The 26,178-nt window shown below is 36.7% G+C and overlaps 1 protein-coding gene across 3 annotated transcripts; it reads left to right on the top strand.

The window, feature by feature from the left end:
* The first annotated feature begins 1,853 nt into the window (after window positions 1-1,853).
* Window positions 1,854-25,328, top strand: UBA3 (ubiquitin like modifier activating enzyme 3). Of its 3 annotated transcripts, XM_004419907.3 has the most exons (18): window positions 1,883-1,930; window positions 2,117-2,158; window positions 4,020-4,140; window positions 5,500-5,580; window positions 9,680-9,762; window positions 12,330-12,410; window positions 16,266-16,309; window positions 16,647-16,711; window positions 17,024-17,179; window positions 18,279-18,381; window positions 18,516-18,629; window positions 22,634-22,687; window positions 23,210-23,246; window positions 23,331-23,412; window positions 23,756-23,856; window positions 23,979-24,042; window positions 24,139-24,193; window positions 24,521-25,328. In XM_004419907.3, the coding sequence occupies exons 1-18, from the start codon at window positions 1,911-1,913 to the stop codon at window positions 24,607-24,609; spliced, it is 1,392 nt and encodes a 463-aa protein (XP_004419964.1). In that variant the 5' UTR covers window positions 1,883-1,910; the 3' UTR covers window positions 24,610-25,328. The 3 variants fall into 3 exon arrangements, with proteins under 3 accessions (XP_004419965.1, XP_004419964.1, XP_087287443.1); XM_004419908.3 differs by lacking the exon at window positions 2,117-2,158 and having other exon boundaries at window positions 1,854-1,930; XM_087431317.1 differs by lacking the exons at window positions 1,883-1,930; window positions 2,117-2,158 and adding an exon at window positions 2,437-2,589.
* The last annotated feature ends 850 nt before the right edge of the window (window positions 25,329-26,178 follow it).

Here is a 26,178-nt window from a genome sequence, read left to right as displayed (position 1 = left end):
CATCCAGCACTTTGCAGAAGATTAGGAGTGGGGCCTGAAAATTTGCCTTTGTAACAAGTTCCCAAAGGATGCTAAGGTAGCTAGCTGATCAGGGACTATATTTTGAGAACCACTGTGGATTTCATTTAATTGTCAAACAGTTTTACAAGGCGAATATTATTATCCTCAGTTTACAAATGAAGACACAGAAGTGTGCAAGGTCTCATAGTTAATAAGTGGAAAGTTAAGGATTTAAACTTTCTTTCTGACTCTAAATATCATTCTTGTCCCACTCCAAGAAGGATATATGTATATATTTTGAACATGATTATTTTTCTGTATCCAGCCATCCAGACACACACACACATCCATCTATCTATCTATCTATCTATCTATCTATCTATCTATCTATCTATCTGTCTATTTCTGACTCTGGAAGAAAATAGTCCAAAATACTATCACCATTTATCGTTAGGTGATGAGATTATGGGTTTCTAAGTTATTTTTTAACTTTTGTGCTTTTTTTCTTTATACTTTTCTTCTATGTAAATATATATTTCTTCCCAGAAAAAAATGTTTTTTAATTTTTTTCCATTTCCACTTAATTTCTTATCTGACACTAAAATATTAATACTGATGATCACAAAGAAAGAAAATAATAATTTCTCCAACCCACCCTTATAAACTGATTTAGGTAAATTTTATTCTTCAAGTGCGTACCTTTATGCAAAGATGTTGGAACCCTCCTGAAAAGTTTAAGGTGAAAATTCCTCCATGCTTTGCCTCAGAGGGAAGCTCTGGCATATTATGGTAGTTCTTCCGAGTTTTTTTCATAGAATATATCATTTTAAATAATTATTTATTAACACATAAATTGTATAAACATATAATGTATTATGTCTATATTTTAACTTAGCTTAACATTACACACTGAACAAAATTTAATTAAGTGTAGTTAATCAAGATTATAATTACCACACACGGAAAGACCTTAAGGCCTACGAAAGTCTCAGAGCAGCCAGCCCCGCCGCCCCGCCCCTCCCCGCCTGGCCCGGCCCGCCCCTCTCCCCGCCGACGCCACGCCCTCCTCCGACCTCCCCTCTCCTCCTCCCCGGCGGCCCCACCACCCTCTCCGCCAGGCCCGCCGGCCCCGGCCCCACCCCGCCTCCCGCTGGCCCGGCTTCCTCCCATCCGACCGCGCCGACCCTCCCCGCCAGCCCCGCCTCTCCCCGCCTGGCCCGGCCCGCCCCTCTCCCCGCCAACGCCGCGCCCTCCTCCGCCCTCCCCCCTCTTTCTCCGCGCCGGCCCCGCCCCCTCTCCGCCAGCCCCGCCCCCCTCTCCGCCAGCCCCGCGGGCCCCGGCCCCACCCTGTCTCCCGCTGGTCCGGCTTCCTCCCATCCGACCGCTCAGCCTCTCCCCGCCGGCCCCGCCCCTCCCCGCCAGCCCCGCCTCTCCCCGCCTGGCCCGGCCCGCCCCTCTCCCCGCCGACGCCGCGCGCTCCTCCGCCCTCCCTCTCCTCCTCCGCGCCGGCCCCGCCCCCTCTCCGCCAGCCCCGCCGGCCCCGGCCCCACCCGTCTCCCGCTGGCCCGGCTGCCTCCCATCGGACCGCACCGCCCCTCCCCGCCGGCCCCGCCCTCCCCGCCGGCCCCGCCCCTCCCCGCCAGCCCCAGCCCCCCCCCCTCCCCGCCGACGCCGCGCCCTCCTCCGCCCTCCCCTCCCCACCTCCGCGCCGGCCCCGCCCCCCTCCCCGCCCGCCCCGCCGGCCCCGGCCCCCCCCCGCCTCCTGCTGGCCCGGCTTCCTCCCATCCGACCGCGCCGCCCCTCCCTCCCAGCCCTCGCCCACCCTCCCCGTCTGGCCCGGCCCGGCCCGGCCCGCCCCACCCCTTCGCGCGGCCCGCCGCGGGGGCAGCTGGGAAGAGGCGGAGAACAATATGGCGGATGGCGAGGAGCCGTAAGTACTCGGGCTCTGCAGGCGCGCCCTGCTGGGCTGGGTTGTGAGAGAGCGCGGCGGTGGGCGGTCGCCGCCGCCAGCCGGGGTCCCCCCACCCCCCCGCCCCGTCCCCTCGCCCCCCATCCTCTCGCGGCGCCCAGTGTGTAGCGTGATGCTGACCCTTCTTTTATTCTCTCTTTCTTTTAGGGAGAAGAAAAGAAGGAGAATAGAGGAGCTGCTGGCTGAGAAGTTAGTGCTGCTGGGAGGCCGGGGCCCTCTCCGGGGGCCCCCGCCTCCCCTCACCCCAGGCCTAGGGGACCAGCCGCAGCGGGCCCGGGGGGCTGGGAGGGGGGCACCCGGAGCGCAGGCCGCGCCGCCTCATCCCCTGACCCCCGTCCCGCAGCCCCAGGGGCCCGGCGGGCCGCTCCCGGTCTCTGTCTCGGCGCGCGCCGGGCTCGGGGTGCACCGCAGCGGGTCCCGCGCGGGCCGCCGGGGTGCTTGACCCAAAGGTCTTGGGGAAGGACCCTGGGTCCCCCCTTCCTCTATCCCAAATTGTCAGAGCTGTGACCTTGTGAAAAGGAAATCTTGCACATGAAACACATGAAAAGGACACTAGGCCGTTTTCGTATGCACCGAGACAATAGTATAAATGCAAACTTTTTGAGAACTTTTTATATCAGGTATTGTACTAAGCACCGCAATCATTTTTGCAAAATAATTGGCTCTTAAAGGAGAGCGTTGATTCCAAAGAGCTTATTTCCTCCATTTGTTACACACTCTATTTCTTATTAGATGCTTAGTTTTGTGCTGTTGAGACAGGTGTAAACAAAGTGTTTTCCACCCTGGCCAGCGCCACATCATTTTTCCTCCTGCCTACAATGGGAGGGGAAGAAAATACTCTTGCGGTGGGTGTGGTGAGTTAGTAATTTCTGTGCCAATTCTCAGTAGCAGAGCTTTAGAGTCTTTAGGTATCTCCCTCAGAGAGTTGAATTTCGATTGCAAGAGGACTGGAATGACAGGCCTCATTTCGCATTCCTTCCCACCTTTCCCTTTCACTTCTGCTTGAAATGACAGTTGAAATTCACATGTTTACTATATGCCAAGTATGGTACTAAGGCCTCTGCGTGGATTATCTCTTTATCCTCATTCGGACCTTAAGAAATAGCTGCAGACGACATACAGAGGAGGTTTATGGCTGTTAAGTAATCTGCTCAAGGTCACAATGCTATTAATTGTGGAGCCAAACCCAGTTGTGACATCGAAACCTATGGTTTTTATTACTAGGCAATACTTTTTGGTCCCTTTGTGTAAAAACTGGATATTACTAATATATTTGAAAGTAGAAATTGTGGGGTTATAAGAAATTTGAAAATTAAAAATAATCATAACCAAACATGAATCTTGCACTGAGTAGAAAATACATGTATTTTGTTGGAGGAGTCCTGCTTTACTCACTTCTGTGTGCTAAAAGGTTTCTAGATGGTAATGCTGATCTGTGGCAGAATTGCAACCTAAAAGTTTTTTTGTGTTGAGTGGCAAGCAAAACCACCTCATAGTTTTAAGAGATTGTCTTGAAAATTGGGACCTCTCTTTCAGAGAGAAATGTGTGAAAGTTCCTCTCATCAAAAATGATCTTTAACTCACACCTTTCAAAGTTGGAAAGGACACGTGGGTTGCAGTAGATTTGAAGCATCACAATTCTGAAAGTGGAGAGTTTTTTTTTTTTTCTTGTAACTGATGTTTCCTGATCCAAGTGTATTGAAGGAACAGATTGGGGAAGTTTACGGTGATCTTTTGTAAATTCCAATTGTAGAAAAGCCCATTTCTCACTGATTTACCAACATCTCAAGTTTAGTCTTGGGTTGCTTTAGGAACCCAGACACATGTAAACTGATTTATTTCATCAAATACATGCAGTTCTTAACTTTAAATAAACTATATGATAGCCAAGGGAAAAAATTAAAAGCATAAGCCTAACCATATTGAATATTTCCCTTTTTATTTGAGCAGGTCTGGTGTGGTTACCTTTTCATTTGGGGAAGCCATAGTAGTTGTAGGTGTGGCTTTTTCATACTGATCTTTGCAGCTGAATTTACTGTGTTCTGTGCAGAATGGCTGTTGATGGTGGGTGTGGGGACACTGGAGACTGGGAAGGTCGCTGGAACCATGTAAAGAAGTTCCTCGAGCGATCTGGACCCTTCACACACCCTGATTTCGAACCGAGCACTGAAGTGAGAAACATTTATTTTTAAATAACTCCTTTAATAGTTTTATGTTTCAAAAATAATAAAAATGCTTCCTTTTTAATTTGCTCTTCTAATAAAATACTAATACGATTGTATAAGTTATCTTGAAATACTAAATTGAATATTTGCAACTGATTTTATTTGAATGACTAATATTTGAGTCATTATTTTCACGTCTCATGTAATATGTTGAAATTTTTCGAGAGTAAAATAACTTCATAACCTCATTTAAAATTCTAAATTATAATTCACTTAAAATTCCAGTTTAAAATGATTTCTGAGACACTCCCCTTTTTAGCCCTGATAAGAGAAATTAATTTTGATAGGAATATAAATGTGCTTGTTTAAATTTTAAAATATAGTTGAAATGAGCATCTTTACTTAGAATTGAATATAATTAATTGCATGTTAAAAACTATGTGGATGCTGTATATTAGAGGAATAGAATTTTGGACTGGTAGTATCCGACTTAAAGCAAGCGTTCAATTAGATGCAGCTTGTTTTTTATTGCAAGGTAGAAAAAAGTATTCTTTATAACAAATTTTTATGTCCTTTTGTGTTTATAAAGAGATATTGTTTTGAAATAGAAATATTGTGCTTTTCCTAAAATTAAGATGCCAACTATTGGGTTTGACCCAGTGTCTCATATAAATAACTTTTCTCTCCTTTAATCTTGGACAGAATTGACAGTATTTTCCATTTCTTTGGATAATCCACCATATTTTCTCATGCTTCTGAATTTTTTTTTTCCTGGTAATTTAAGATGCTTCTGTTGAATTGTATTTCTGTTTCAAATTGTATTTCTGCTGATATGCAATTTTCTAAGAGTTTTATCTATTTTTTCTTCCTGTCATCTCATGTTGTGTAAGTTTCTTCACTCACTGTATTCAAAAGCAACTATTATTACTACTTTTTTTTAAAAAGGCATTTGAACACCTTGTGCACTGCTTGATCCTCTGTTCTTAAGATTTTTATAAACTTTTTCATTTTTAGGAAGTCAGTTAAATAACTGAATTTGATGCTTTCCATCCCCTTTCAACATTAAAAAGAAACAACTCAAGTAGGCATAGTTTTTTTGGTTAGAAATAGCCTTTTAATTTCATACAATAAAAGTCGACTTAAGAACGTTAAAATTGAAACTCTCTGAAATCATTACAGTTATAGAATTTATGGTTCTACCTTGTTTATAAATTTAAAATAGTTTATTAAATACAAAGTCTGCTCTTTATCCTCAATTGCATTTTTCATGGAAACAGCAGAAACTATTTTATGGTTTGTTGCTTTATTGATGGTACTTACAGTTTTTAACAACCAGATTTTAATATGCCTTTTCATTCTTTACAGTCTCTCCAATTTTTGTTAGACACATGTAAAGTTCTAGTCATTGGAGCTGGCGGCTTAGGATGTGAGCTCCTGAAAAATCTGGTAATATATATATATATATATATATATATAAAAAAATGTATTTTTTCCTCCTTTGTAATAGTTAACCTTTTTCCTTTTCTATCACCAAGAAATTTCTTTATTGTGGTTGTTAACCTTTTCTCCTGAGCCTTTGTTAGATAAGTTTAGCAGGTCAAATTCCAGAACGTATTTAAAGTGATGATGTAACTTTGGAACTTTTTAAACTCTAAAGTCCTCAATTATAAAGTCATTGATAGAAATTCTTGCTTCTGTTTTCTTCTCTGCTCTTTATCAAAACAGATCTTTGTACTTCCTCTTACAAAGTGCCCGTTAATTTCAGTGAAGTAAATAACAAAACTAGTAATATATATTTTAACTTGTAATTTCAAAGAATTTATTGTTTCTTTTGTTCCTCAAATAACTCAGTTAGGTGGATAGGACATTGTCTCATTTTATTTTATTTTTTATTTTTTTTGTGTGAGGAAGATCAGCCCTGAGCTAACATCTGCCAATCCTCCTCTTTTTGCTGAGAAAGACTGGCCCTGGGCTAACATCTGTGCCCATCTTCCTGCACTTTACATGGGACGCCGCCACAGCATGACTTGACAAGCGGTGCGTTGGTATGCGCCCGGGATCCGAACCGGTGAACCCGGGCCGCCACAGCGGAGCGAGCGCACTTAACCGCTTGTGCCACCGGGCCAGCTCTAACATTGTCTCATTTTATATAGAGGGAAACACTGAGGTTCAGAGATGTTAAATGACTTGCCCAAGTTTTTCTGGATTGTAGTGATGTGCCTGGAATCTAATCCAGGTCATCAGTTCTTATGCAAGTGTTCTTTTCACTGAACCATTAGGTCGTTATATGACCTAATCAGACAGTAATTTTTGATGACCTTATGGTAGTAGACCCATAAAATTTGGGAGATCCAAACCTTTTTCTTCTTTTTTTTGGTCAATTTGTTTTCAATGAATATCATCTTAAGAGAGGGTACTGTTTATTGAAGCTATTGCCATATACTGGTTGGAAATACATAATTTGTGACTTAGTTAATTAGTTTCATTGACTTCTGATAACCACAAAGTAGTTTTTATAAGTCTTTATCAGTTTATTTAACAAAAGTGGATAGGGGAAGAATTAATTTTTTTTTAATTGATGTCATAATAGTTTATAACATTGTGAGATTTCAGTTGTCCATTGTCAGCCCCCATATAAATGTGCCCCTTCATCCCTTGTGCCCATTCCCCAACCCCCTTCCCCCTGGTGACCACCAAACTGTTGTCTCTGTGTGTTAGCTTATAGGGAAGAATTAATTTGTATGCCAGCCTTCTCATTGGTATGTAGAAAAGTAGAAATGCTAGAGTGGACTCCTTAGAAAAGGAAGCGGGTAACAGAGTCATATAAAGGACCTAAAGAGTCAGGCATGGGGCTCATGTTTAAATATGAACAAACACATTAATTTTGCTAGGAAACACTAATGTCACTCCTAGTGAAACTGCAGAAGTTTTCATATGCTTCATGGTATTTAGCGCGTTGCTGGGTTCTGTGGGGATTGTAGGTCTTTATGGTCCCTGTCCTTAATGAATTTGAAGTTTCATTGGGAAGACAAGTCTCACACAAAATAAATAGCAGTATGTGTGATATACTCTTTGATGGATTATCAAAGTGACAATACCTTATCAAACATAAATACTCTTGCAGTGTGAAAACCAGAGAATTCTAGAAGGGAGGGGTTTATGGAGGGTGATTAGTGGTTTTGGTAGGCATTGTATGTACAAATTCCCTGATGCTTAACTTTTTCCATTTTGAAGCTGTTATTTGCAAATGTGATATATACTAATTTTAAATGTAAAGTAATTGGAGATTAGATCAGAGGAGTGGTCATCAAGCAACTTTAGGAGTGGCTTGTTATTTTTTTATTGCATTATAATAACCTCTTACACAAAAGAAGAAAAGTAAGGGGTTTCACTTTTACGACTGATACTTTGCTTATTTCAGACATAAGTACATAAGAGATATACATGTTTTTTAAATTGATTTTAAGCCCCCCAAAGGCTCATTCTAACAAAAAGAATATGACATTAATATTATATTGAGCAAATTATTTATTGAGTCTCTTCCCCCATACACCAGGCACCATTTTAGATGCTAAACATACAGCATTGAACAATACAGACAGGTATTTCTGTTTGTGGGGCTTACATTTTACTGGAAGGGAAAAAACAGAACAAGTAAAATACATAGTATGTCATATGGTAATAAATGCTATGGAGAAAGGAAGGATGGAAAATAGGTAGCCTGAGGGGAAGGGAAAGGGTTTACAAAAAGTTGCTATTTGAGCAAAGAGGTGAGCAAGAACATTTAAGGCAGAGGGAATAGCAGGTGTAAAAGTTTGAGGTGGGAGCGTGACTGTTAAGTTCCAGGACAGCAAGGAAGTCATTGTAGCTAAAGCAGAAGTGGGTAAGGGGGAGCATTTTCCAAGAGGGTATCAGAGAGGTAATGGGAGGTGGAGGGGCTTGGAGTGAATATCACAAAAGACTTTAGAGGCTACTGTAAGAACTTTGCCTTTTACCTGAGTCAGGAAGTCATTGGAGAGATTTAAGCCGATGAGTTGACTTGATCTGACTTTTAACCTAGATCACTGGCTGATGTATTGAGAAAAGGCTAAAGAACAGAGGAGGAAGCTGAGAGGCTAGTTAGAAGTTGTTGCAGTTATCTAGGCAAGACATGACAGTGACTTGCAACAGGGTGGTAGCATTGGAGGTGGTGAGAGTGGTCCCAGACTTTGGATCTGTTTTGAAGATGGAGTCAACAGGATTTGCTAATAGATTGGCTGTGGGATGTGAGAAAAGGAGAGGCGTCAAGGATGATGACACAAGGTTTTTACCGAGCAACTGGAAAGATGGAGTTAGCATTCACTGAAATGAGGGAGACAGAGAAAAGAACAGATTTGGTGGTGTTGGTGAGCAAGGATGATGGAGTTTGGTTTTGGAAACTGCTAAGTTTGAGATGTCTGTTAGATGATGCTTTAACTTACAAGATTGTCTTGAGATCACCAGAACTAAGCACAAGGGCACTCCAAATTCTGACCAGTAAAGTAGGAGGAAAACTCTTGAGTTGTGATGAACTGGAAACCAATTTTTAAAAAGTGTTCAAATTGTCATGAGTATAGTGACCAAGTGAAGAACGTGTTTTAAGAAGGAGGAAATGATCCGCACCCTGCCAGATACGTCAGATGAGTAAGGTCAGAGAGACTGAGAATTGGTCATTGGAGGTAACAACATGTGGTCACTGGTGACCTTGACAAGTGCAGTTTTCAGTGGAGTTTGTTTAGAGTGGGTGCAAGACGAGTTTGAGAAAGCAAGTATGGACAACTCTTTTGAGGATCTCTTGCTACGAAAGAGGAGCAGAAAAATGGGGAAATTATTGGCAAGTGGTTTAATTTGATTACTTAAGTAAACTGACCAAGACCCAAAAAGCATAATTAATTTTGACACTTATTTTTTTTAATCTTTTGCTCCTGCTGGTAGATTTGAGTAGTAGTTGTACCGTTAGAATGTGTGGCATTATCACTGAAACACGACAGTTTGTTGCTTTTCTCTAGCTTTTCTAATTGCTTGTTCTTGACTCAATACTTTTAAGATGTTGTTTTTACATTTGCAGTATATATATGTATATTTATAATGTATACCTTATAATAGTTATTTCTGAATTGTGGCATACTTAATGTTAGGTAAACTAAGATAAAACTTGGAGGAATTGCTTTTAACAGTTTTCTGAAAAAGAATAGCAAATACAGTTAATTAGTAAGACTAGTAAAATTAAAATATCTAGTAGCAGCAGCAAAGCAACAAAATTTACAGACGTGTTTATGGGATTATAAAACAACTGTAGAAATATTGAATTGTTCTCTTTTGGTTAAAGATTATTTAAAACTGAGTAGTTATACATTTTTGACCTTTACAAGAACCCTGAATTTTACGTAACTTGTAAGGCTCTTTAACCACTGAATATGATTATGCAGAATTTATTATGAAGAATTTAGGACTACATTGAAAACAAATCTTAAAATTTCAAATGTGAGGAAACTTCTGCTTAATTGGATTTTTTTTATTCCCACAGGCATTGTCTGGTTTTAGACAGATTCATGTTATAGACATGGACACTATAGATGTTTCCAATCTAAATAGGCAGTTTTTATTTAGGTAAGTTTTAATATCTTAGTTTAAAATTCTGATAACCTTTTGAACTTGAGTACATTGCAGTTTAATAATTTTTAAAAACTACTGAAGGAATAACACTAATTTTATTTAAAAAAAATAACTACCACTCCCATTTTAGGTAAAATTTTGAGCATTCTGGTGAAAGTTTTGTAAGCAATTATATGTTTTTGGTTTTTTTAAAGAAATTTTTCAGAAGGTTTATGTGATTTGGGGGTGACTGTGCCCTGAAGACATGGAGCGCAGCTCTTTTCCTCCTGTTGATTTCATAAGAGGACAGCAGCTGGAATATTAGGCCCTAGTGAGATATATTGGTGGGGACTTATGAGCCAAGGCTTGAATGGTGACTTTGGGGCAATGAAATTATGACCAGGTTTGAACTTTTTATAGAAGGGGAAAGAAAATGGAGAGTTAAGGAGAAGAGAACCAAAAGCAATTGAAATGGAACAAAGAGGGGTAATAAACATACATGAAATACAGAAAGCATCTAGGAATGCTTTGTTCGAATTGACTTTAAAAACTGGAAGTTGGCCATATATGCAGATCTGAAGAAAGGTTCGTTAGTGAATTTTAGTATGTAGCATTTAGAGGTTTGAGTGGCTTAGATAAAAGTGTCTATTTGTTAGTCAAAGAATTATAGATATGGAGCGATAAGGACTTTTTTTTCTCTCTCTAGTGACTAGAGTACTGACAGAAAGTGCTTAAATAGTCCTAGATATGCAGGGTAGGGTTAGGTTAGCAGAAAAGATAAAATTAAATTGTTTGTATAGGCATAAAATCTCTACTTTACCTTTGTGGATGATCTTAAAGAGCTTGAAGGATGGGTTAAACTAACTCAAGTTAATGAAGTGTTGTAATTGCAATGTGAACTCTGTGTTTAACTTTTAAGTTTTATTTGTTTGTTTATTTTTTAACCCTTGAAATTTCTCTGTAGGAAAGTTTGTGGGCACTTTCTGGTCTGACAAATTTTTAGTGTATGAAAGCTCTAAAAAAAGACACCACTGAATTGATTGGTTATTGATAATAGGCCACGCCCTTTAATTTGTGGCTAAAATAATGATTGAAGACCATAATGATAGTTAACGTTTGCTGAGTGCTTAAGATATATTAAGCAGTTTCTAAACTCTTTGTCTATATTACCTATTTTAATCTCAGAGCAACCCTCAGGGTAGGTACTTGTTTTCAAGGTTAAGTAATTAGGCCAAGGTGTTCTGCATGGATGATGTGTGTGAAAGGCCATTTTATTTAAAGTGCAGTTTTTGGTGGAACAATCCAATCCCCTAATCCTGGAGTGGTAAATTAACAGTCCCCACAGAAACCATCTAGGAGTTCTTTTATTTGGGATCTACTGTGAAAACAAACAATCCACAACTTAAAAGAATCTTGAAAGTCTACTTATACCCTTTACACACCTAAAGAGCTCTGTCCAGAGTAGGTGAATGCAATATTGAAATCAAATTTCTTGACTTATGCTAGAGCCTTTTCTACTGAAAGTTAGGACAAAGTCAGAATAAAACTCTTATCAGCAAAAAAAGCACACTGCTTTATTGGAGAGAAGGAAGTTGACATATTAAAGTATTTTTCTTTAAAATTCCAATTTTAAATAAAATATATTTTCTAATAAACACATTGATTTTTTAATTTTCATTTATTTTTGAAGTGTTTACTCTGTGCTTAGATATGGAGGAATACAAAGAGATAAGAATATGGTCACTTTGTTCCAGGTGTTCACAGTCTAGTGGGTATGACAGACCTATGTATATAACCAAAAATATTTGTGTTTAGTAGTAATGAAGCACTTACTATGTATACATGAGGGAGTGATTTATTTCTGTGAGGAGAGTGAGGAAATATTAGGAAAGAAAATACTATTCATACTGAGATTATAGGAGAGAATTCATGTCCTTTCCTATCTACAGCTATGGTTATTATCTACGAGTGACTTTTTGAGATCTTATATTTTAGCTTCTTGAAAATATTGGTAACATTTGCAATTTTAGATAATGCCTTTGGAATTATTCCTCTTCAAAAACATGGTTATAGCTTCTTATGGGACACAAAATTTTCTACTTAATCAGCACACATGGGAAGAAGGGGAAAAATGAAGGTTCTTGCATCCTTAGAATGAATCTCGTGTATATTTCAGCCAAGATCTGCATAGTAACACCTTGAGGTTCTGGAGTTCAGGGCACATACTTGGAAGGCTCTGAGTCTGGGATAATTTTTTACTTTGGGAAATGCCACAGTGAGAAATAGCCAGGAAACATACCATTATTATGTTTTATCTGAACAACAACAACAAAAAAGCACTGCTCATATTTTCACTTAATAAATACTTAGACTTGTCAATACTTGTAAATACTTAATTTGGAACATCAGCAGGGGTTGACATTTTAGTGTTGAATGAGTATTCATCAAAAATACTTAAGTAAAAAATTCCTTCTAAATAGCCTCTAAATAAACTCACCATGGATATTTTTATGTTTGAAAGTAAATTATGTAGATCATCTAGATTTATATCCTGAATAATTTAAATATAATTTTTCCTGTAGGCCTAAAGATGTTGGAAGACCTAAGGCTGAAGTTGCTGCAGAATTTCTAAATGACAGAGTTCCTAATTGCAATGTAGTTCCGTATCCTTTTGACAAAAAAGTTACTTAACTTTTTAAAGCTTTTTTTTCTTTATTATAAAAAAGATGTTTAACAGAGAATACAGATAAGCAAAAATTAAAAAAATCAGCAGCAGTAAGCTTATTACTGAGATATCTGCTGATAACATTTTGCTTTATATCCTTTCAGTCTTTTCTTTAAGGTTGTATAAATATTTTTTTTGCCCTAATTTTTAAATTAAGCTTATGTAGCCAGTGTCATTGTTTGTTTTGCATTGTTGCCCTTAATTTCAATTTCAATTGCATATCTCCTCTATTAGATTGTAAGTTCGTAGGCTGGATCTGATTAATATTTGTGTCTCTTTACAGTAGAAGACAGAGAAAAGAGTCAGTGTATTATTATCCAAATGAAAGGTGTCAGAGTAAATTTATTTTTACAAGAAATATGTTTTCAAAAAGGAGTATTCACACTATTGATTCCCATACATTTAGATCCAGGGAACTTTTAGTATCTTATAGAAATTCAGGAGATGGGATTTGCTGCGTAGGAAATTCCACAGGATACAAAATCAACATACTAAACTCAGTTGTATTTCTCTGTATGAGCAGTGAACATCTGGAACTGAAATTTAAAATACAATGCCATTTACAACCACTCAAAAATAGAAATACTTAGGTGTAAGTCTAACAAAATAAATATGGGACTTGCATGCTCAATACTGCAAATTGCTGATGAAAGAAATAAAAGATTTAAATAAATGGAAAGATATTCTGTGTTCAAGAATTGGACGATTCAACATAGTAAAGATGTCACTTCTTCCCAAATTTGTATACAAGTTTAACAATTTCTATCAAATCTCTGGAAAATTTTTTGTTGATACAGACAAGAGTATTCTAAAATTTATATAAAAAGACAGAGGAACACCTAAAAAATTCTGAAAAAGAATAAAATGGGAGAAATCACTATATAATTTCAAGACTTATTATATAGTTACAGTAATCAAGACTGTGTGGTGTTGCCAGAGAGATAGATCAGTAGAACAGAATAGAGAAACCAGAAATAGCCATATTTAAGTATTGCCAATTGATATTTGACAAAGCTGCAAAAACAATTCAATGAAGGAAGGATAATCTCTTTAACAAATTGTGGTGGAGCCATTGGATATTTATAGGCAAAAAAATGAATCTCAAACCTCAAAATTACAAAAATTAAAATGGATCATAACTTTAAATATAAAATGTAGAACTAGATTGAAGATAACAGGAGAAAATCTTTGGGATCTTGAGCTTGGTGAAGAGTCCTTAGAGCACATCAAAAGCATGATCCATAAAAGAAAAAAATTGATAAATTGAACTTCACCAAAATTAAAGAATTTTGCTCTGTGAAGGACACTTTTAAGAGAATGAAAAGACAAGCTACAGATTGGAAAATACTTATGAGGCAGGTATCTGACAAAGGACTCATATCTAGAATATAAAAAGAACTCTCAAAACTCAACAGTAAAAAAAAAATGCAATTATGGGGGCCAGCCTAGTGGCGTAGTGGTTAAGTTCATGTGCTCTGCTTTGGCAGCCCGGGGTTCACAGGTTTGGATTGCAGGCCTGGACCTATGAACCACTTATCAAGCCTTGCTGTGGCAGGCGTCCCACATATAAAGTAGAGGAAGATGGGCACAGATGTTAGCTCAGGGCCACTGTTCCTCAAGCAAAAAGAGGATTGGCAACAGATGTTAGCTCGGGGCTAATCTTCCTCACCAAAAAAACAAAACAAAGCAATTAGAAAATGGACAAAAAATATGAAAGGCCATTTCACTAAAAAAGGTAGCAAAAAGTACATGAAAAGATGTTCAACCTCACTAGCTATGAGAAAAATTCACATTATGAGCACAATGAGATTATTACTACATACCTATTAGAATAGCTAAAATAAAAAATAGTAACAATCTCAAATGCTGGCAAAGGTACAGAAGAACTGGATCACTCATACGTTCCTGGTGGGAAATACAAAATGGTATAGCCATCTGGAAAATAGTTTAGCTGTTTCTTAAAAATCTGAACATACACTTGCCCTACAACTTAGCAATTTCATTCTTGGGCATTTATCCCAGAGAAACAAATACTCATGTCTGCATAAAACTTGTTCTCGAATGTTTATAGCAGCTTTATTTGCAGTAGCCAGAAAGTGGAAACAACCAAAATATTTGTCTATAGGTGAATTGTTAAACTGTGGTACAGCCATACCATGGAATAATATTGAGCAATAAAAAGAAACTAACTAATGAAACATGCGACAACTTGGATGGATATCAAGGGTATTAGCTGACTGAAAAATGCCAATCTCAAAAGGTCATATGATTTGATTTATAGAACATTCTTCAAATGACAAAATTATAGAGATGGAGAACAAATTAGTGATTGCCAGGGATTAGGCATGGGGCTGGGGATGGGTGTGACTATAAAGGGATAGCAGGAGGGAGATCTTTCTGGTGATGGAATAGTTGTGCATCTTTATTGTTTAAATGACAGAATGATACACACATTGTACCAATGTCCTATTCATGGTTTTGATATTGTACTATAGTTAAGTGAGATGTGACTGTTAGGGGAAACTGGGTAAAAGACAAATGGGACCTCTCTGTACTATCTTTGCAACTTCCTGTGACTCTATATTATTTCAAAATAAAAAGCTTAGAAATGCAAATACAGGTCCTTATAGGGAGAAAGGGAAAAAAGAAAAAAGGCGTATGCATACTCTGTGTATCCCCATTATTTAGATCTCAGAAACTTTGAGTATTTTAAAGAAATCCAGGAGATGGGATTTCTTGGGCTGGCTCCTGGGTCCCCTGTTGCTGTTGCTCCAATGTTTGCTCTGGTTCTCTTTTGACCTCACTGTTTTTAGCTGCAGATTATGCCCCCTGTTTGCCTAGCATTCAAAAGGAATAGGGGTCTGAATGGGTGAGGGCTAAAACTGGATTTATTTTTCATAGTTTTATTTGTAGGCCAGAATAAAAATCTAGGGCAAGCATATATTGTCCTTCTTTTCTCCATTTTGCTTTTTAAAAATATATAATGGATTACTGTAATTTTAGAGAAGTATAATTTATTTATTATTAAACATAAAATTGCTCCAGTAGAAAAATTAAAAAAAATTTTTGCACATGTGATGTTAAAATGTTGAGTGCTGTGATTGATTCACACCCACAACCACTTTTGAAGGGGGTTTCCTTTGCAGCCTCCAGACAGGGAAAGACTACTGATAGGGTTTGGTTGGGTAAAAAGAGAAAGACTTGGAACACTGAGTTAAATGAGAGAAGAGGAAAGAATTCATAGCCCCCCCACCCCCCAAAAAACATTAACAAAGTATTAGCACCTGAAGAAGCTATTGGACACATCTGTTTTTTTTTTTAATTGGATGTATTCGACATATAGCATTGTGTAAGTTTAAGGGGCGCAACTGTCTTAATTTGTGCAGTAACTCTTAAAATCACCTTGCTAAATGGGAACTGTAGTATGCTGTTCCCTTCACTAAACCAATGTTTATGGCCTCTGCTTGGTGCTGATGGTTGAGGACACACTTTCTGCTTTTTCAGGACTCATGGTTTTATGTAAAAACTGAAGCAGAGTAGAAAGTATAACAGAGACATACACATAATGACATGAGAGTCCAGGGATGAGAGAAACTAAGTATTTAGGGGAGGAGTGTTCTGAAAAGGGGTTTTGTCAGGAAGTAGAATTATGTTCATTTTGTCAGATTCCTTGAATTCATTTGAACATTGATGACTTATTTCTTGTGTTAAATATACATTTATAATTTGTTCCATATGGCATTGTTAAATTCACTTTAAACTTAGCAGCTTAAGTTCCTTTACTTATATTCAGACATTTCAACAAGATTCAGGATTTTAATGACACTTTCTATCGACGTAAGTTGTCCACTTGAAATTAAATTCTCACTAAATTCCTACTATTTTTTAGTTGCTAGCTATTTGAAGGCTGTTCATTTGCTTTCCTCTCTTGGTGTTGGCCCTTCAGTCAGGTTGTTGACTGATTGGAAGGAGAATGCTACTGTTTTAATTCTTTGTTGACACCATTAGCTGCATTTTTATGTGCTGTCTTAAGAATTACTCCAGGATTAGTAGCTTTGTGTGTTTGTATTATAATAAAAAGTGGGGTTTTTTGTTGTTGTTGCTTCATAGAAAGTGAATTATGTTGTGCAGTGGCATTTGTAAAAACTAAACTTGCATTTTTTTTTTCTTGTAGAATTTCATATAATTGTATGTGGACTGGATTCTATCATAGCCAGAAGATGGATAAATGGGATGCTGGTAAAGACTTGAGTGTTGTTATGGTTCTCTGAAGTTCTTGCTGCTGCTCTTAACATACTGAAATTAGATTACATATCACGTTTTTGGAAAAAATCAGAGTTTATTTAATTTTAAATTAAGTAGATGTACTTTACTGATTATTGCCAGTCACTAATTTTCAGGTGAGGACATAAATTGCTAATATCATAATCTCTTGATTTGATATATTAGTACTCACTAATGTGATTGATTTGATTAATTACTTGACAGCATGCTCCCTTTTTTGAATTCTTATCCCCTTCTCTTGTTAAATCCTTCAAATACTTTTCCTAGATATCTCTTCTAAATTATGAAGATGGTGTATTAGATCCAAGCTCCATTGTCCCTTTGATAGATGGGGGGACAGAAGGTTTTAAAGGAAATGCCCGAGTGATTCTGCCTGGAATGACTGCTTGTATTGAATGTACACTGGAACTGTATCCACCACAGGTAATCAAAAAAGCAACTGCATTTGTGTTATAGTATCTTGGGGTATAATTAGAGTTGAATTATTAAGTCTAGTCAATATTTAGGATTTTCAATTAGGGGTAACTATATATATTAATTATTATTATTTTTTTTTGGTTAGGAAGATTGGCCCTGAGCTAACATCTGTTGCCAGTCTTCCTCCTTTTTGCTTGAGGAAGATTATCGCTGAGCTAACACCTGTGCCATTCTTCCTCTGTTTTGTATATGAGATGCTGCCACCGCATGGCTTGATGAGCGGTGTGTAGGTCCGTGCCTTGGATCCTAACTCACGAACTCCAGGCCACCGAAGCAGAGTGTGCAAACTTAACCAATACGCCACCGGGTCTGCCCTGGGGTCAACATATTTTAAAAATGTTGCTGAGAAGAAAGATCATAAAATATGAAATTCTCTATTTGAGGAAAGATATGGACTGAATATCATAGTTTTGATACTATTCTGTTTTCATAATTCGTTTGTATTAATTTTTTGGAGAGTAGGGATCAAAGGATCAATTACAAAGCTATATGTTGAGATAGAGCTATAATCTATTTTCTTTGGTTTTTGCCTGTGATTGTTTCAGGGAAATAAAGATACCAGGGGTGAGAATGATCTTTCCAAAGATGGGGGTCTTTAGTCTATATAACCAGTTTAAAAGACAATTGGAATTTTGATTTATAAATGTAAATAATTTTATGAGTATTTACTTGGAATTTATTTAACTCTGAATTTGCTGTTGTTTTGGTGTATTTTATCCCTTCAGATTTAAATATCAGGTAAACATAACAAACTGCTCGTGTGAGAATTTATTCAGCACTTTTCTCATGGTCTAACAAAGCTTAAATTTATATACCTTGTAAATGTACAGCAAACCTATTTTTATAGGCAGATCAACCTAAGTGAAGTGACTCAGATGCTATTAGTTTTAGAAGCATTATTAATGGTATAAAATGTTTGGTTTCTATAAGTAGAAGGCCAAGATGAATTATAAGAAACTGTTACAAACTAGATTATAAATACAAGTTACATTTTAAAATAGTTCATTGTTGAAAATCCACTAAAAAAGGCATACTGTGGTTTTAGGTTAATTTTCCCATGTGCACCATTGCATCTATGCCCAGGCTACCAGAACACTGTATTGAATATGTAAGGATATTGCAGTGGCCTAAGGAGCAGCCTTTTGGAGGTAATAAACCTAATTTCATAATCCAGAATTACATAAAATATATATTTGTATTATTTATTTGGACAGTTACATTAAAAACAAGTTGGTTTATGTTTATATATTTCTATCTTCCTCTCTTTTTTTTTCCTTAACAGAAGGGGTTCCATTAGATGGAGATGATCCTGATCATATCCAGTGGATTTTCCAAAAGTCCCTAGAGAGAGCATCACAATATAATATTAGGGGTGTTACGTATAGACTCACTCAAGGTAAGTTAGTGAATTGTCATGAATTATGATCTTAGGATGATGCTTTTTTAGGGGTTGGGGATGCTTTGGAGGAAATAATTGATAAGTGATTTCAGATAGTACCATCCATTTGAGGTTCAGTAAAGGTACCATGGAAATAATAGTTTCCAGGTGCCCCAAATTTGGTAGGAGGGAACTGAGTTCAACAGAATCCATACTACTTCTTGGACAGAAGGAGTTGAATAAAATCATTGAATCTTATTTACTTAGGAATGGAAGAGGCCCTAAGTCATCCAAATAGAACCATTCACTTTATCTTTCACTGAAGAGGAATTTATCACCTCCTGAGACAATATATTTCACATTTGGACAGAACCGTTAAGACAATTATTTTATATATTGAGCATCAATCTGCATCTTTAGTTTGGTCTGAGTATTGTCCCCAGGGTACACCATATATAAATCTAATTCCCTTTTAAGTAATAGCCCTTAACATATTGAGAACGGTGATCACATTCCCTCTAAATCTTTATCACTGCCTTCAACCTTCTTAGTTTCTTTAACCCTTGACATGTTGTGTGACTTAAAGTCCCCATCATGTTGGTGTTCTCTAGCCATATTCCAGTTATTCATACTTCTCTTAACTACTTAGGGTAGAATGTAGCATTCTAGGATTGGTCTTATTTTAGATAATAGACTTGTGATAATTGATGCAGTCTTAGAGGAGAGCAGGGTTTTTTGTTGTTTGTTTGCTTGTTGTTTACATTGATGCTATACCTTTGATTCTTTGAGGTTACTGTCCACTAAAATCTGGAAGTTTTTTCCACATGTGCAATTGCTAAGGCACATCTCCCTATTAATAGATTTGGCAATTTTTTGGAGTGGTAGTTTTGGTTTTTTATACTCAAGTACAGTCATGCGTCACTTCATGAGGGGGATACATTCTGAGAAGTGCGTTGTTAGGCAATTTCATCATTGCTCAAACATCATAGAGTGTACTTATGCAAACCTAGACGGTGTATACGGTATATACTACTACACACCTAGGCTATGTATTACTAATCTTACAGGACCACTGTCCTGTATGCAGTCCATCATTGACTGAAGTGTCATGTAGCACGTGATGGTATAGGTCCTAAAAAATTTATTCTTAAATTCAACCTGCTATTCTCCTTCTCTGTACATGTATTCTTTTATGCCTGCCAACTTACCTTTCCTTTCTAGCTTTATTTCACCTGTTATTTTGATAATCATATCCTTTATCTCCTTTCCAAATAATTAATTAAAAATTTTAACAAGACTGAACTGGCTGAGAAGAGACATTGGAATCATAGTTCTGGTCAGGCCCTTTTAGGTTTATCTCATTCTGTTGATCAGATCTTCTTGAGTACTTCCTATTTCTTTGTCTTGTTCACAAGAATATCATGAAAGACCTTTCTGGATGCTCTACCAAAGCCTGGATGTACTATCTCCCACATTTCCCTGGGTTGCTAAGCTAGTCGTAGTAAGTAAATGAGGCTAGTCCAACGTGACTTGTCACGTTGTCACTAAGTCACTAAGAGTGACTTGTCACTCTTAGTGATCAAAGCTTCCTAATCGAGGTACTCACAGTTCATCCTTTCTAGAATTTTGTCCAAGATCATCACCAAGTTCACCAGAAAGAGCTTTGTGTTCTTCTTGAAAATCTGCGTGATTTTCAGTGATTATTTCCTTATATTTATTGATGTTCTAGTGAAGTCATTTGAAAATTCCATTCTTATACCCTCCTTGTTGATCCCTGTACTGCCCCTGTTCTGACCTGCTTTGTGTTCCTTAAACACATCAAGCTCATTGCCACCTTAGAGCTCTAATACTTCTGATCCTTACGCCTGGAATGCTCTTCCTTGGATCCTCTCAAGGCTGGCTGCTTATCTCTCAGGAATCAACTTACCCGGTTTTCCTGATCATTCAACCAGAAATGCTTCTGAGTTGTTCACTCTTTTACCTTTTTATAATTGCTCAGAACTAATGGTAGCCTCATTTTTCTATGCAAAGACTATTTCATACATACACTCCCATACATCCCTGCTCTGGGGCCTTTGCCCTTGGTGTTTACTCTACACAAATGCTCTTTCCCCAGGTCATTGCATGGCTGGGTCTTTCTCATGGTTTAGATTTCAGCTTAAATTATCACCTCCCAGAGGAGGTCTTCCTAACCATCCAGTGTAACATACTGTCTCCACCACTGTCAACGCTAACACATATCTTGTTCTACTTCATAGAACTCTTCAGTATCTGAAATTTTCCTATGTATTTACTTGTGGGTTATCTCCCTCACCGGAATGAAAGCTCTATCAGAGCAGATAATTTTTTTCCCTGCTGCTCTGCACTACATCTTGAACACTCTTGTGCATATAGTGCACATTTGGTAATTGTTTGAATTGACAGATGAATTCAGTTTGTCCTGATCAGGAACTTTAAATTCATTTTTACTATGTAGTCTCATTCACCCTTCCATACCTTTTAGCAGGGCTTGGTGTGTACTTTTCAGCATGATGATTGAGGGCCTTGACAAGGAGTACAGAAGCAAAATTTGAAGTGAAGTCCAGCTTTCTTGAGGGGTGGGGACAGGGGAGGTCTTTATCATTTTGGCAGTGCTCTTATTGGGTAGTGTCTCTTATACTCCTCACTGTGACTACCTCTTCCTCCTTGCAGTACATTCTGCTATATGTGGTTCACTGGAGAGCTTCCAGTTGAACCATCAGGAGGTTAGCTCCTTCCTATTTCCCCTTCTCTGAAATTATACGTAATCATATGGTCAGAATTAACTTTTTTTTTTTTTTTTTTTTTTTTTTTTTTGTGAGGAGGACCAGCCCTGAGCTAACATCCAATGCCAATCCTCCTCTTTTTTGCTGAGGAAGACTGGCCCTGGGCTAACATCCATGCCCATCTTCCTCCACTTTATATGGGACGCCGCCACAGCATGGCTTAACAAGCGGTGCGTCGGTGCGCACCCGGGATCCGAACCGGCGAACCCCGGGCCGCCGCAGCGGAACGTGCGCACTTAACCGCTTGCGCCACCGGGCTGGCCCCCGGAATTAACTTTTTAAAACAGCTTTCCAAACTTATTAACTGTCTTCCTTTCATGTCTTCTTAGATATTTGCCTTTTTTCTGAAGTTTCTGACCTGCCTACACCTAAAGTCTTGGAAACACATCTTTCAGTGCTCCCTCACACTCCAAGATAATAAGGCTACTTTTCTCTGAAGTTTTTGTTTTCTAAAATTAACAATTCAAATATAGTTATAAAATGGAATATTTATTTTGTACTTTAAAAAAATGGTTTAAGGTGTGGTTACTGATATGAAAAAAGTGGAGTAGAAATAGAAAACTATGTTTAATATTTTGTGTAGTCCAAGTTACAGAGTGAAACAAAGCTGATGAGGGGCAGTTTTTCTGTTTGTTGTAAATTTTTGTGAATCGAATGACTGAAACTATTATATGAGGAACAATTAGGTGACTCTTATTCTTCATACTTTACTCAAACCTTATTGAGTATAGCATAAGATTATGCACTTTGGGGCAGATCTGGGTTCATGCACTACCCCCATCACTTACTAAGTGTATAGCTGTGGATGTTATTTAATTTCTCTCAACTTCATTTTCCTTATCTTTAAAATAAGACTCATAAGACTAATGTAAGGATGTTATGAAAATTCAGTAATATCTTATTTAATCTTCACACTGTGCCCAGAACACAAAAAACACTCTCTTAGCTATTATTATTATATTACTCCCATCTTTATATGAAGCTTGGTGAAAAGTTACTTTTCTTTGCTACTGTAACTTGTTTAAGATTCTGAACATGCTACAAAAAGATGGGAATGTGAAAGAAAATTTTTTTTCATGGTTAAACTTAGGTCTATTTTCTGACTTAAAAGCCTGAAAAATCAAGTTGTGGAAAAATTGTTTAATAATCAGATTGTCTAATTTAAGATGCTTATTTTTTAAAAGAAATGACCATATTTTAATCAATATATTTTTTCAGGGGTAGTAAAACGAATCATTCCTGCAGTAGCTTCCACAAATGCAGTCATTGCAGGTGAGGAAAAATGTCCACTACTTGATTTTGTTTTCTTTCCTTTAGTTTTTGATTCAGTATCTAAATTGACATGTCTGCAGCTACTTGTTCTCAGAAAACTGGTGTTCTAGACATTTGATACCTTTTGGGGTGGGTGGTGTAATTAAGCTGTCCAAAAAAAGAGCAAGCTACTGGACCTTGTATATATTTTGTTTTACATTATGTCATTGATAAAGTGCTCTGTAGTAAGGGGACATTTTAGTACCATTTCTTTTTAATCAGTTTAACAGACTGCTAATTAATCTGAAGAAGAGGAAGAAAAACATGTAATGTTACTCTTACTTGGATTATACAAAACTAATACAAAATGTTTTACTTTCTCAGTTTTTTAAGAGTATATATATGTTTTTTAATATATTTTTTAATCAATAGCCTTGTAAATTTATCCATTCTGATTTATAACTGACTTTTTAAAAGAAACTTCTAATTTTAAATGTATAATTTTAATTGAGTTAAAGCACATTTATTTTCTCCCCTCTTCAGCTGTGTGTGCCACTGAGGTTTTTAAAATAGCCACAAGGTAATTGGTTTCATTTTTAATATGTATATAAATCTATGTTTTGATCTGGGTCAATTATATAAAGATAACATTTTTTCATTACAGTGCATATATTCCCCTTAATAATTACTTGGTATTCAATGATGTAGATGGACTGTACACATACACATTTGAAGCAGAGAGAAAGGTTAGTAGTATTATACTAATAAAAAAGATTTTGATCATGCATACTTTCATTTTTAAATATTAATTACTGGTTAGAAATATGAATGAAATTGCTCACACCCTAAGTATTTTCTAACTTCCAGAACCCTGTAACTATATATCTTTCGTAGTGTAGCCTGAAATAAATACTATGTAGCAAAATAATTTAGGAAAAATGGCCTATTAATGAAAGCAGGCTTTAAAGCATACCTTTGTTCATAAGAAATATGCATGATTATAAAACAACTTGATTTTTACTTCATTGTTATAAAGAGATTATTATTGGTGCATGTGCCACTGTGATTTGTTGTATTTTATATATGTAGGAAAACTGCCCAGCTTGTAGCCAGCTTCCTCAAAATATTCAGTTTTCTCCATCAGCTAAACTGCAGGAGGTTTTGGATTATCTAACTAATAGTGCTTCTCTGTAAGTGTTTTGGACTTTTTTTATGTTTTAAAAATAATTTTTGTGATTTTAAAACTTTAAAAACTAGATATTTTTTTTAAAAAAAGTAATCTTTGATATACTTTTTTAATAATTATATTTAGGCAGATGAAATCTCCAGCCATCACAGCCACATTAGAGGGCAAAAATAGAACACTTTACTTACAGGTGATCAGTGTTCAGTTTTTATTTTTTTCCACAAAATTATATTAAAAGTTTAATTTCATTTAATGTGCTTTACACTAAAATAATTTTGTGTTCTAGTCAGTAACCTCTATTGAAGAACGAACAAGGCCAAATCTCTCCAAGACATTGAAAGGTATTTTAAATGAGTATATTTACTAATAATCTCTTTTTTTTTTTTTGGTAAAAGTAATAAATGCTTATTCTAGATTTGCTCCTAATGCCTTTATATGATGATATCACCATAGTTACTTATATCTTAGAAACAATAATAGAATTAATTGTCCTTTTAGTGTAATATTTTAAAAAATCTCTAAGAAATCAAATATAATATTACCTTGATTAAAAATTGGATTTTGATATTTATCTAGGCCATAATACTCTGTAGTTTGTGTCTGTGTGTGTTGTTATCCTTTTTGTTGAGATTTTTTTGCGTGGGTTAATTATACTTTTTCTATTTTAGAATTGGGACTGGTTGATGGGCAAGAACTGGCAGTTGCTGATGTCACCACACCACAGACTGTACTGTTCAAACTTCACTTTACTTCTTAAAGAAAATAAATATGCACATAATGGAAAACTCATGGAAATATTATACTTTGTGGATGCTAAGAAATTTAATTGATGTCATTTTTAGCATTAGCGTTGCTGAAATTTGACTTTTTTTTTATATAATGAGCCACTGTTTTTTAACTTTGTAACTTCCCCTTGAAGATGGAATTTTGGGGTTGGTGCTTGTAAGCATTTTCATTAATAATATGGGAAATGATGCCTGGAGAGAGAGACTATAAGCAAATGTATTGCTTCTTTTAGAGGAGGAGGCAAATACCCTTTTGTGTGTGAATTTTGTTATTATGGTCAAAGAATGTATTTCTCAGTTTTCATTTGAACACCCACATATACAAAAGATGTCCCTTTAAAGAAAATAAGAAAATTAAGTTTTAAATAACATTAAATATTACAACCTGACATCTAGAGCATATTGAACATAGCCTACTTCTTGCTTGATTTAATATTCATTTAATTGTGGCTGTCCAAATGAATATTAATTATTGCAAAGATTACCTAGTCCATAATAATTTGTAAATGGTGTTATAGCTGAATACCTGTGCATGGAAATGGGAAATATTTTCATGTGTTTACTGCAGTGCCATAGAGGCCAATATGCACAACAATTAAAGCCAAGATATGGATGTTTAAAGGAATTTAATGTTTAAACAGTTATCACTGATGCTTTTGTGCTATTTATTAATAAAATCATATATTGTCTACTTTTCTCACTGAAATTTTTAAAAGTATATTAAAGATAGTAAGTTCTGTAGTAATGTAGGAATAAATTTTAAATGTGTAGTAGAATTACTAAGACAAAATTTTTATGGAACCCGAATTAATACTTTTGCCACAGTAAATATCTACTGATTTAATTTAATTTGCTCCAACATAATAATGTAATGAAATGGAGTAACTATATTTTTATAATAGGGTCTCTTACAGTCCTTTTTTTTCCTTCCCTAAAAGACTAAGGCTTAAAACAAAATTAAGAATAAGTACTGAAAAATGAGTTTTAGTATCTCAGTATGGGAACATGTTCTCACTCTTTGTTTTTGACTTAGCAGTTTTCTACTGAAAAGCTTTGTGATTACATGTGACTGGATTACATTTTCATCTATGGTTATTCTTTCTAGCTCCATATTGACAAATATTCTAAGTTTCATTATAAAATCATATGGGATAAATTTATATGCTTTATTTAAAAAGTTACAAATTCAGAGGAACTAAAATTTAGCACCTCTTTCATATGTGTGCTATCATAATTCTTAAAGTAGCCTTGTGAGAAGGTGACAGTATCTCCATCTGAGAGGTGAATAAATAGTTTTAGAAAGTTAAGGTCATTTACTCAAAACTGTACAATTAGAAGTCTTGGAACAGGGATTCCAACCCTAATTTGCCCCAAACCTCCTCCTTAGGTTACTTAGCTAAGCTGTTTGACGTTACCGAGGTATTTAATACTACTTGTGCAGGTTACTACATTGTAAGAGTTTCAACATGCAAATTTTTACTGAAGTTGGATAAACTTACTGGAAGATCATAACTTCTCAAGGGCATAGTTTAAATCTGATT

Source organism: Ceratotherium simum, chromosome 5 (genome assembly GCF_057802395.1).
Source record: "Ceratotherium simum simum isolate JZ-2026a chromosome 5, ASM5780239v1, whole genome shotgun sequence".
In the NCBI taxonomy this organism is placed as follows: Eukaryota; Metazoa; Chordata; class Mammalia; order Perissodactyla; family Rhinocerotidae; genus Ceratotherium; species Ceratotherium simum.
Note: the sequence above shows the minus strand (reverse complement) of the source record. Positions and strands in the feature narration are given on the sequence as shown.

Bases quoted from the DNA above. Each gene is read 5' to 3' on its own strand.
- UBA3 (XM_087431317.1), top strand. From the start codon at position 2,501: ATGAAACACATGAAAAGGACACTAGGCCGTTTTCGTATGCACCGAGAC. The intron at 9,763-12,329 runs GTAAGTTTTAAT...TTTTTCCTGTAG, and splicing joins AATAGGCAGTTTTTATTTAG to GCCTAAAGATGTTGGAAGAC. The intron at 23,857-23,978 runs GTAAGTGTTTTG...AATTATATTTAG, and splicing joins CTAACTAATAGTGCTTCTCT to GCAGATGAAATCTCCAGCCA.